At 40.7% G+C, this 12,193-nt stretch overlaps 1 protein-coding gene across 1 annotated transcript in view; it reads right to left on the bottom strand.

The window, feature by feature from the left end:
• The window catches only part of Tmlh (Trimethyllysine hydroxylase), a 184,889-nt gene that overhangs the window by 73,690 nt on the left and 99,006 nt on the right, over window positions 1-12,193 (bottom strand). Inside the window, exons 4-5 of the mRNA XM_068348137.1 lie at window positions 2,904-3,037; window positions 1,402-1,494 (exon numbers count right to left, since the gene is read on the bottom strand). Coding sequence (XP_068204238.1) covers window positions 1,402-1,494; window positions 2,904-3,037 — 227 coding nt within the window. The remainder of the gene's footprint in view (window positions 1-1,401; window positions 1,495-2,903; window positions 3,038-12,193) is intronic.

Below are 12,193 nucleotides of genomic sequence, written 5' to 3'. Positions count from 1 at the left end.
TTGTTAGTCAGAATCAGAAGAGGAAGGGGAATGAATCACTACTTACACTTACCAATTTCCTCGTTTGGACCCGCAAGCAGAGTCGCTACAGATTAATAGAACTGAGCGACCATTGCCAACGAAACTCCCCCAAGAGGAGAACCACAAGGATTGATTCAACAAGAACCACAATACTATGGGACACTCACTGACACTTTTACCACAGAGGCTGAGGTTACAGGAACCAAAAGGGAGGGAGCCACCGATTCCAGGCACAAGACAGGGATGACAAGCACTCGGGAGTGAGAGACACAGGAGTGACAGATACAAGGAAATGGGACTGAAACTAATCACTGGGATACAGGGCTGGAACCTTGTGAGGATCATCACTGGGGTCACAGGTACTGGGAATAATCACAGTACTGAGAAAGGGATCACCACTGAATCAATAGTAACCACTGGTACTGACATTGAGGGTACAGAAGTGAAGTAGCCTTAGCTACTCATTGTCAAGACATCTCGGGCTTACCTACTAGACTTAAAGAAAGCCAATCGTTCTTTAGGTCACTTGTCGTCTGCGATCTACATGCCAGAACTTCCAGCATGTAGTAGTGTAGCAATCCGACAGCCCTGAAAAAATTCCCCAATGTAGATCGAAGTTTTCCAAGCTACCGAAGCATACTCCACAGGACTAAACCAAGAGCGTATACTCAAGATGCTTCAGCTACAGTGAACTCAATGAGGAGAAAAAAGGGCTAAACAGTCTCTTTAACAATTCATGGGCTCACCTAAAATAACACCAGTAGCCTTCTCGCTCCTCAACACAAATGGCCGCCTTCAGGAGGCCATGATCTACACTCGGTAAAAATGGGATAACTGTAAATAGCTATGCCTCTATGTAGTGATTGAATCTATAGCTGGTTTATAGCAGATGAAACCAGTGACAAATATACACTTGCAATCTTGCTTAATTCCAAAATCATACACTAAGCCAATACCACCATTCAAACTAAAAAGTATGAGAAAAGGTTAAACAGTCTTGGATACACCGCAAGTGTTTATACTCATTACCGCTTAAGAAATGTAATAAGTCTTAGACAGGCAGGTGAGTGACACTCCTCACCTATGCTCAGCTTCTGTCGTTAACATCTTCAACGGCCGGTCCAGCTCCATTGAAGATGAAAGGCTTGTATATATGTGAGAACTTCACTCTTAGATTTATGGTTATTTGTTTGTTACTTTCCAACAACTGCATTGGGTTTCTTCCAACATAGCTGTCTAGGTTTTTTAACATTACCTTGCTATAAATTTCAACTAATTCTAAATAAATACTGTAATGCTCATTACAAAACATTCTAAAAGGTATATTTAAAGTCAGTTAGTAAAAAGAAATATACACTTCAACTACCTCCTTTGACTTGCCTGCGAAATAAATCCAAAGCCATGGGTCACAATAGATGACAAAAGACGTTTTAATCCATTATTTTCAGGACTGCGTATATCCGTTAGTGGAACCTTTCAGATAGAAAAATAGAACACTTAAATTGAAGGCTGTTGATGAAAAACACCATTACAAAGAGTATTTAAAATACAGTATGAAAAATACCAAATTAACTTCTATGATAAAATCATAAAAACAGATATAATGATTCCTTCGTCATTGGCATAATATACATCATTGAAAACATGAACTTTTTAAAACGAAGCATGTAGTGTACCTTGAATTCCGTATATTTCACTTAAAATTAAGGACCATATAAATTAACGTTAAAAAACATTGATCCACAAATACCATTTATCATTGCGCTGATCATCATAGAAACGACTCTCGTAAAATACTCTCACATATTTCAGTCACAATATATATTTGCAATCATTATGTCAAATAATCTATGAAAATTTATTTCATGCAATTAGCTTACTGTAAAAATAAACCATTTCATTGGTACCCTCGTTTTGAAAAAGGGCATTTGTCAATACTGGAGCCTAGATCCCCCATTCTGGAGGACCAATGAATGGCAGCCTAATTTTGAAAGAAAGCACATGCTAATACTTGAGCCTAGATCCTTACAATAACCACCGATCAGTTTACTATAAAACAAACACAGGAAATTATTAATTAATGTATGATTAGTCTAGTTGAATATTCCAAAACTACGAGTAAGGTGTGAAATTAAGATGATTAATTGTGATATTTTTTCTGGGTCCATCTGCTTGATGAAGACTATCTTAAGAGTTAATACTTCATTTATTGATAGAAAATCTTATTCAGTCAGTCATCAATCACTCCACTTGCTTGCCTGAAGCCTTCCCCATGCAAGATGCAACATCCACCTCATGTACTGCTGCCTTACTTTCTGGATGGATAGCAAGTTTCAGCTCCCAGAGCATATTACTTCTGATGGGCATAACACTTGTAAATTTCAATTATGGGCATCTTCTTGGCATCACCCTACATCAGACTACAGCTTACAACCCTGAAGCCAATGGAATGTTTAAATGTTGATGTTTACTCCAAAATAAGAATTTCCCATTTGTTTTCTCCTTAAAAAAAAAGATGTTTCCCTATTTCCACAAATAAAATAATTAATATACTTGAAATACATAGTAAACCAGTGGGTGTTATGTTTAATATTAAAAAATTAGATACTTCTTGTTGGAAGAAACAAATAGGAATGGTAAAAGTAATTACCTCTTCTCTAGTTTGCAGTTTGGGTTTCATAAAGACCTTAGAAATGTGATGCCATTCTTACAATTCCCAATGTCATACAAAAATCACTTGATTCAGGTCAGGAAGTTCGTAGGATTGGCCTTAGTTTTTAATAAATGACGTTTTCTCTCCTGAACAGTTATCCTGTCAGACATTTAAGGCATCAATTCACAATATATTACTGTGAAATTTTGAATATTTTTTAAGTACTTACAGTAGTCAGGTTTTCCTTTGGAAATGTGTTAGCATTCCATAGGCGATGAGATCTTTTATGAGAAGTTCGTCGACCTTCGTAAGTGTTTTGCCAAAGGAATTTATATTCATACTCTGTCTTATGTCCATCAGGCCCTGGATTGAAGAAATAAAAAATGGTAGCTAGATTCACTACAATACAGTATTCAGTTTACATATAACATTTAATCAGAAAACGCCTATTTTTTCATCGGAGGCGAGCTGTTAAAACACAGAGCTCAAGATTCCATAATCAAATCATTACCATTAGACACCAATAAAGGCAAAATTGCATAGTAAAAAAGCAAAGATAAATTAGAATAATTCATTCAAAAACATAAATACCTTAGCAAAGTCTTAGAGTTTCATTGCATATTACAGTAACAAATAGGGTTCTATAAAGATCTAACACCTATAGATTTTTTTTTTTTTTTTTTTTTTTTTTTTTTTTTTTTTTTTTTTTTTTTTTACAATTCCTTCAAATATTAGATATACTGTCTACAGGGCTCTCATTTATTCTCCGATTTCTTGGGTTATTTTCCTTACAATTGGTTTTAGCTTATATTTGCATTTGTCAACTCCCCTTTTCTCTCTCTCTCTCTCTCTCTCTCTCTCTCTCTCTCTCTCTCTCTCTCTCTCTCTCTCTCTCTCTCATGATTGACATATATGGTGAGCAAAATCATTGACTGAATTTCCTTTGTTTTTTATGGGGAGACTGGCTTAGTTTATAAGCATTTTACTTTGCGAGTGAGCTTCCAAAATGAGTTAAAAGTTGTAAACTGAGGTATCACTGTAAATATACGTATATATATATATATATATATATATATATATATATATATATATATATATATATATATATATATATATATATATATATATATATATATATATATATATATATATATATATATGTATGTATACTGAACGAAGTAGTGAGAGTGAGAACGGGTGTAAGGAATGAGTTAGCAGTTAGGGTGGATATGAATGTGTTGAGGTGGTTTGGCCATGCTGAGAGAATGGGAAATGGCTGCCTGCTTAAGAAGGTGATGAATGCAAGAGTTGATGGGAGAAGTATAAGAGAAAGGCCAAGGTTTGGGTGGATGGATGGAGTGAAGAAAGCTCTTGGTGATAGGGTGATAGTTGAGAGAGAGGCAAGAGAGCAGAATAGAAATAGGAATGAATGGCAAGCGATTGTGACGCAGTTCCAGTAGGCCCTGCCGCTCCCTCCAGTCGCCTAGGATGACCCGGAGGTAGCAGCAATAGGGGACTCAGCGTTATGAAGCTTCATCTGTGGTGGATAATGGGGGAGGGTGTGCTGTGGCACCCTAGCAGTATCAGACTAACTCGGTCGAGTCCCATGTCAGGCTGGGAGGAACGTAGAGAGGAAAGGTCTCCTTTTTTTTTCATTTGTTTGATGTCGGCTACCCCCAAAAATTGGGGGAAGTGCCTTGGTATATATATATATGTGTATATATATATATATATATATATATATATATATATATATATATATATATATATATATATGTGTGTGTGTGTGTGTGTGTATATGTAATACATAATACATATATATATATATATATATATATATATATATATATATATATATATATATATATATATATATATATATATATATATATACATATGTATAATATACACACATATATATATATGTATATATATATATATATATATATATATATATATATATATATATATATATATATATATATATATATATATATACGCATACAGTTATCCCCAGCCATTCACAATTCAACGTTTACATAATCAACTATTCATAAAATTTTCTGTAGACCGTAATATCAACTAAATATAAAATATTCGCAAAAATCTCAAATATTCGTGAATTTTAGCATACTGTAGAGCATATCAAAACATTAGCAATATATTTTCTTTCATTTCCGTAAATAGATAACAGATCAAAACTTATTTTTTCCATATAATATCATGCTTATTTATTTACAATTAATTTTATACCAATAATTATATTCTTAAATTAAAAAAACACAATGACCAGTACTGTATTGTGTGTATTTGAGGTAGTATGTAAATACACACAATGCTACTATGCCATTGGCTACTGTATCAAGAAAATGTGCAGATACAAATAGCAAGGCGTATTATCTATACAATTCAACTTGTTTTAGAGATCTTCATGATAAATATTACATCAGCACCAATATGGTACAGGATATATTTTTCATACAGTTCATTTATAGCCATCATTATTATTTATCATATGAATATGCTCTGTTTCTCTTTCTGTGTGTGTGTATGGGAAATTATTTTATAAAGCTTCATGCAGTATTTAATCTTTAGTTTATTTTTTGGGCTCGGCCATGTCATCCTGATGGAAGGTTCCTTTAAGTAGCTTTCTAAGAGATATTTGCTACAGTGATACTCCTAGAGAATTAACCGAAGGTCTTCAGAATTCTAACTCCTGGCGCGAGTATCCAAAATATAAATTTAAGGATATCGCATAATATCAGGGGACGTATTTTTAGATACGACACATAGCAATCTTCACTCCGAATAGATTTAACTCTTTGAGGGGGAAGAGTGGCGAACGAAAGGGGAGCCGTTATCTAGGTACCCGGTGGACCTCCTATCCGCACTACTACCGGCCGCCATTCCTTTCTCTGTAGCATTTAAGCTAAGTGCACTCCCATCCTTTTCCCGGTGTTCGTTACGGATTACAGGAATTTTAATCATGCAATTTCCAACATCTTCAACCTTTGAAAAGTTGAGTATTTATTCTTTCCTGTGTATAATTTTAGGCTTCCTTCTCACAGTTAAATTCGTATAATTTAAGTGTGTTTGGTTGAGCGTAGCCACGATCTGGAGGTGGCCAATTTATTACCGCTGTCGCACATTATTATTGCATTTTATTTAGTCAGTAGAGCGATATTCCCAGTATTTACCTATAACTTTAGCTAGTTAGGCAACTATACTAGTAAAGATCGTGTATACAATATTATTTTATTCTTCTTCCTAAATGTGACTTTACTTGTCGTATACACCGGAGGCCCCGCCAGTACCAACCATGGCCACGGTCCCCACCGGAGCTAACCTACCCTAACTCGTATATGTATACTAACGTAATGTAAATCCCCATGCTTAACCTCGCCCTATCGTTCCTTATTAATTCGGGTGGGCACAAACATCCCCTAAAAGTTATGGATAGGTTCGATATATATTCTCTTTTAGAGAAAAGAGGCTAAACCCTTCCTCCCTCCCTGAGCCAACGCCATTACAAGCGGCAACCCCTATCTTTTGTCATCGCCGTCGAGTAGAACTCAGGCTTGACCTAGATAGTAATACAGCGTCTTTCTTCTTTGCCGCCGAGTACTCCGGCTTTGAGGTTAGATGGTAATTCAGGGTGCCCTGTCTTGCAGCCGATAATGTTGCCAACAGGGGAATCTTTGTTCCTCTACCGCCCACGATGTCATCGGCACAGTAGGCTATGCTTCCTTAGTTCAAAGTTGAAGGTAGGCAGCATACCTGTCGCCACCTTTCTCCCCTGTGAACTATAAGACCCTTCCCAATCCCCCCTCTGTCCTTTAGTGTCGGCATATCCGTCACAACATTCTTTCACCGGTACTCAGACAGTCATCCCGGCTTGCCGGTTTGACTGCGTTGACGGCCGAGACCCTACCGGCGGCGTTTAGGTAGCCACCTTGGTCTATTCCCCCTTCTGTCCTTCCTTCACCGCCAGAAGTGAATGCACAAGGGGGAAAGACTGAGCCGGCCTTGAAGGCTGCCGGTGGGAAACCCAACATACTGTTGAGAATTCTTCAGTCCTCTCTTGGTCTGCCATTCACAAAATTTGCAGCCGGCAGTATAGCCAGCGGCAGAGTTTTGTGGATGGATGGAAACTAGAATCAGATGGATTCCTCCCCTTCCATTAGAACTCTCATTCTGGCAAGGAGACAGTAGGTGGCAGGATAGCCTTCCTACACTTCCATTTATTGTGCTAAACCATAATAATAGGAGACCCTCCTTTCCATTCTTTCTGTCTCTCTCTCTATCACTTACCTAAACCCAGTAGTGTACCAGTAAAACTACAGTATACAACAATACAGTAGCCAGTAAAACTACAGTATATAACAATACAGAAGTTGGAAAACTACAGTATATAACAATACAGTAGTACAAGTATTTCTAACATCTTTGTGTATCCTTTCGCAGTCTATTCTCAGTCCTTTCCATTCTTTCTCTCTCTCTATCAGTTAGTGCCACCAGGTACTAACCTAATCCCGGTAGTATACCAGTAAAACTACAGTATACAACAATACAGTGGGACAAGTAATTTCTAACATACTCTGTGTATCCTATCACAGTCTATTGTTGGGACTGCATACCATGTTGAGGTTGAGTAATCCCTCAACACCCAGATAAGTCCTTTGATCATTGGGACCCATATAAAACGCCGATCGATATTAATAACTACAGGTGGAGAAGTTAGTATAAATATTTACCAACCCGTCTCTGCGTACGAGAGTCATTCCACCCTGTATTCTCCCTTATAGGGAATCTAAATATTAATAATGATGGAGGTCTCATCGATTGGCTGGGAGAAGAAACACAGATATGTGTCTTTCCTGTTTCCTTTCTAGCTTACTATCCTAATAGTAAGTATTACTATTAAATGTATGCATTTATATCAATGATATAAACAATTGAATACTCATCAAATCCTTTTCCTTTACAGGAGGGGCCAATGGTGACGTGTGCAGATGTGTTCTGCAACCACAAAAGTAGGGATATTTGTGGGCATAAGCATTCAGGTCTCATACCCTCTGCTGCATCGTATCTGGATGCCTGAGGTATTGGGACCGCATGGATTACTCCAACTGCTCGACCTTGCTGACTAACGGCTTTGGAGAAACCATCCCTGCCTCCACAGAGGCTAGGGATACAACAAGGGAAACCTTTCGTAGGTAGGTAAGAGGGTTTAAAAAGAACTCTCCGGGACCTTACCTGCCCAACGAATCTCTCAGGTGGCTTCTGTTCCCTAAGGCTCAACCTAGCGTGGTAGTGCCACAGGAACAGGTCCAGCCTCCCTTCATCCAACTGAAGATTGACGCGGACATCCACAAGGAACTTCAAGGCACAGACATCCACCAGGAACGGATGTCGGAAGTGTCTACCGACACTGAACAGGACCTACTGCAAGAAGGCCCTGAAGAAAACGTGGTTCAACCACCAACGGAGGAAGAAGGAGTATCAGACCTCCCTCACAGCTCCGAAACCAACCCATGGAGGTATACGGAGCATATTCCCATGATGGATGGGAAGCTATTCATCTCTGAGAAGTTGGGGGCCAAGCCACTTGAAGATCTTGAGTTCTGGCCCAGCTTTGCAGCATACCCAGAGTGTTACGTGAGACTGCGGGATGAACATGCATCCCTTCAGGAAACAGTACCAAAGGAAGTCATTATCTTCGAACATGACAAGGCTCAGGCCATCCTTACCAAGACCCTGAAAAGAGCTGGATACACCAACTCCAAAGTCTCAGCATTGAGCAAGAGGTATCCAACCTTTATTGCTCCTTCCTCCAGAGCTTTCCTCTTTTCGGAGAAAGCTCCATGACTGTGTCATTAAAGCAGTCGAAGAGGGCAAACCCTGCCCAATCCTAATGGAATGTAAGCCATTATCTCTAGCTATGCCTACCTCCGAGGAGAAGTGGAAAGAAGTACATCTAACCTTCTCCGTCTCGAAGTTGGATCCGGAGATAGCATGCCAACAGTTCAACGAGAACCTTCCAAAGTTGCCAGATCATCTCTTGAGAAGAGAACAGGAGACGAAAGAAAGACTTGCCGCCTCCCTGTCTCATCAGAACTGTTTGGAAATGTGTGCAGGCCTACATAACGCCCCAGACATGTACATGGTCTTAGCCAAGTTTCACATGGGTACCCTTGTGGAGGACTTGTATGCTATTGTCAGATCATGGGGACCTGTAGAGAACACGTATTCGCCGCAGCAACAGTGATACACGAGCCCAGAAAACTAATTTCATCATGCATCTGGGCAAAGACCTTTTCCCACAGGAAGTGGTCCAAGAAGTCATTGCCAAAGCAGCCACGGAGAATAGGAACCTTCTCCAAAAGTGGGGCATGTCTTCAAAGAGGAAGTCTTCCTCAGTACGAGGTCCCTAGCCTAAGAATAAGAAGGCAAGAAAACCATGTAGACCTGCACAACTTCGTGCCTTGACCAGGGCCACAGTACCTCAAATGGTAGCCCAGCCTCAAACCACCTTCCAGATGGTCCCTCAACAGCTGGTAACCCAGTCACCTATGTTTAACCCAGGCTTTGAGAGGCCCTCGACCACCTTTCGGCGCTACAAAGGTAGAGGTCCAAGAAGAGATTCCTCGCGAAACCCCCCAAGGGGCAGAGGAGTACACGATCACGGAAACAAGTCCTCAGGAACCCTTAAGCAATGAGGGGTTCCTGGTAGGGGGCAGACTTTTTCACTTTCGGGATCGTTGGACCTTCGAATCCTGGGCCCACAGCCTAATCACGAATGGACTCGGGTGTAGATGAAACGAAATTCCACCCCCTTTTCCAGAATTCTACCAACACTCCACCCCCTTGTTGGAAGAATAGACCACACAACTCTTGAACAAGTAGGTAATAAGGAAAGCGAAGTCCATCAAATTCCAGGGAAGGCTGTTTTGTGTTCCTAAGAAGGACTCGGACATACTTGGAGTCATTCTAGACTCGTCTCCACTCAACAAGCTCATAGAGAACAACAAGTTCTGGATGCATACCTTGCAACACATAAGGACCCTTCTACCCAAAGGGGCGTACGCAATCTCAATAGACCTGGCAGATGCTTACTGGCACCTACCAGTCAGTTGCCCCCTATCCTCCTACCTAGGATTAAAGCTACAAAAGACAAAATTTGTCTTCAGAGTGATGCCCTTTGGACTAAACGTAGCCCCAAGGATATTCACAAAGCTAGCAGATAAATCGTCCAGCAACTACGATCCGAGGAAGTTCAAGTAGTAGCATATCTAGATGATTGGCTGGTGTGGGCAGCATCAAAGACTACTTTTCTGCAAGCGGCCGGAAAGGTGATCCAGTTTCTGGAGCACCTGGGCTTCAAGATCAATTGCAAGAAGTCTCGCCTTTCTCCAGCTCAAAAGTTCCAATGGTTAGGAATCCAATGGAACTTGAAGTCACACCACTTTTCCATTCCATTCAAGAAGAGGAGAGGGATAGCAGGAGCTGTCAAGAGACTAATCCGATACAAGAGGATTTCAAGACGCCAACAGGAAAGAGTATTGGGCTCTCTCCAGTTTGCAGTAGTGACAGGCCCGGTGCTAAAAGCATGGCTAAAGGATGCGGCAGGAGTCTGGAGAAGATACGCATCAAACGCTCCAAGAGATCGACTAAGGTTGGCCCCGACCCGATTGCGCAGGCTGTTAAGGCCGTGGTCAACAGCCAAGAGCCTAGCACGGACAATTCCCCTGCAACCACCACAGCCATCAGTTGTGATACGCACGGACGCCTCCTTGGAAGGATGGGGAGGCCATTCTCATGAGAGAAAAGTGCAAGGAAATTGGTCGCACCAGTTCAAAACCTTTCACATCAATATCTTGGAGGTCCTGGACAACGAAGTGATAGTAAAATGTCTAAATCAACAAGACTCGAGATCACCTCACATCAATCATGTGATGTTAGCCATCTTCTACCTGGCAAGGAAGAGAGGATGGCACTTATCAGCAATTCACCTTCAAGGGTTCCGCAATATGACGGCGGACGCTCTATCCAGGCGAAAGCCGATAGACACAGAATGGTCCCTAGATGCAGACTCATTCTCCTTCATCTCGGAAAAAGTCACAGAACTGCAGATCAACCTCTTCGCAACGAACGACAACAAAAAACTGCCTCGTCACATAGCCCCTTACATGGACCCACAAGTAGAAGCGATAGACACCATGTCTGTTGCCTGGAACAGATAAAATCGGATTTATTTGTTTCCACCAACCAATCTCCTGCTAAAAGTCCTCGACAAGCTAAGATCCTTCAGAGGGACAGCTGCATTAGTAGACCCCAAATGGCCTAAAAGCAATTGGTTCTCTCTAGTTCTAGAATTGAAACTGGAGCTGTTTCCTCTGCCGAACCCAGTTTTATTCCAACTGGTTTAAAAGTCAACTGTTTGCGCTTCATCCTCGAGAACCAACAACCTACATCTCATGATTTTCTCGCCCTAGCAGCGAATTAAAAGTTTGGGATCTCGAAGGACAAAGTCAACTTCATTGAAGAGTACAAGTCAAGTTCAACTAGGAGACAATACGAATCATCTTGGAAGAAATGAGTGTCCTTTGTGAAAACAAAGAAAGCAACAGAAATAACGATAAATTTCTGTCTTTCTTTTTTCATCTACCTACATGAACAAGGCCTGGCTTCCACTACAATAACCGCGTGTAAGTCGGCTCTAACTAGACCTCTTCTGTATGTGTTTGAGGTGGACTTCACAAGTGAAATCTTCAATAAGATACCAAAAGCATTGGCTAGACTCAAGTCAGTAACCCCTCCAAAACCCATCACATGGTCGTTGGACAAAGTCTAGCACTATGCCTCGAACCTGAACAATGAGGATTATACCCTAAAGGATCTAACACAGAAAGTCATCTTTCTGTTCACAATAGCCTCAGGGGCTAGAGTTAGTGAAATATTGGCCTTATCCAGAAACGAAGGCCATATTCAGTTCTTAGGCACAGGAGAACTGAACCTTTTCCCTGATCCTGCCTTTCTTGCCAAGAACGAGCTGCCCACCAAGAGGTGGGGTCCTTGGAGAATCTGCCCACTGAAGAAAGATGTCTCTCTATGCCCAGTAGAGTGTCTCAAGGTCTATCTTCAAAGAACTTTAAACTTCATGGAGGGACAGCTCTTCTGAGGCAAAACCTCAGGATCAAATCTATCCCTAAGACAACTGAGAGCGAAGCTCACCTACTTTATTTGCAGAGCGGATCCTGACAGCACACCCGCAGGTCACGATCTGAGGAAAGTTGCTTCTTCGTTGAATTTCTTTCAACACATGGACTTTGAAAGGCTCTGCTCATATAAGGGGTGGAAATCATCCAGAGTCTTCTATAAACATTATGCAAAGCAAGAACATGAAATTAAACACTTTGTGGTGGCGGCGGGTAGTGTCATAAAACCCGTCGTCTAGTGCTGCGATGAACAGTGGACTGTTTTGGGACTTAACAGTGCATCGGGTGAATAGGTATTAAC

The sequence above is a fragment of the Palaemon carinicauda genome, chromosome 24, assembly GCF_036898095.1.
Source record: "Palaemon carinicauda isolate YSFRI2023 chromosome 24, ASM3689809v2, whole genome shotgun sequence".
Taxonomy (NCBI): domain Eukaryota; kingdom Metazoa; phylum Arthropoda; class Malacostraca; order Decapoda; family Palaemonidae; genus Palaemon; species Palaemon carinicauda.
The sequence above is the reverse complement of the archived record's forward strand: the minus strand, read 5'-3'. Positions and strand labels throughout refer to the sequence as shown.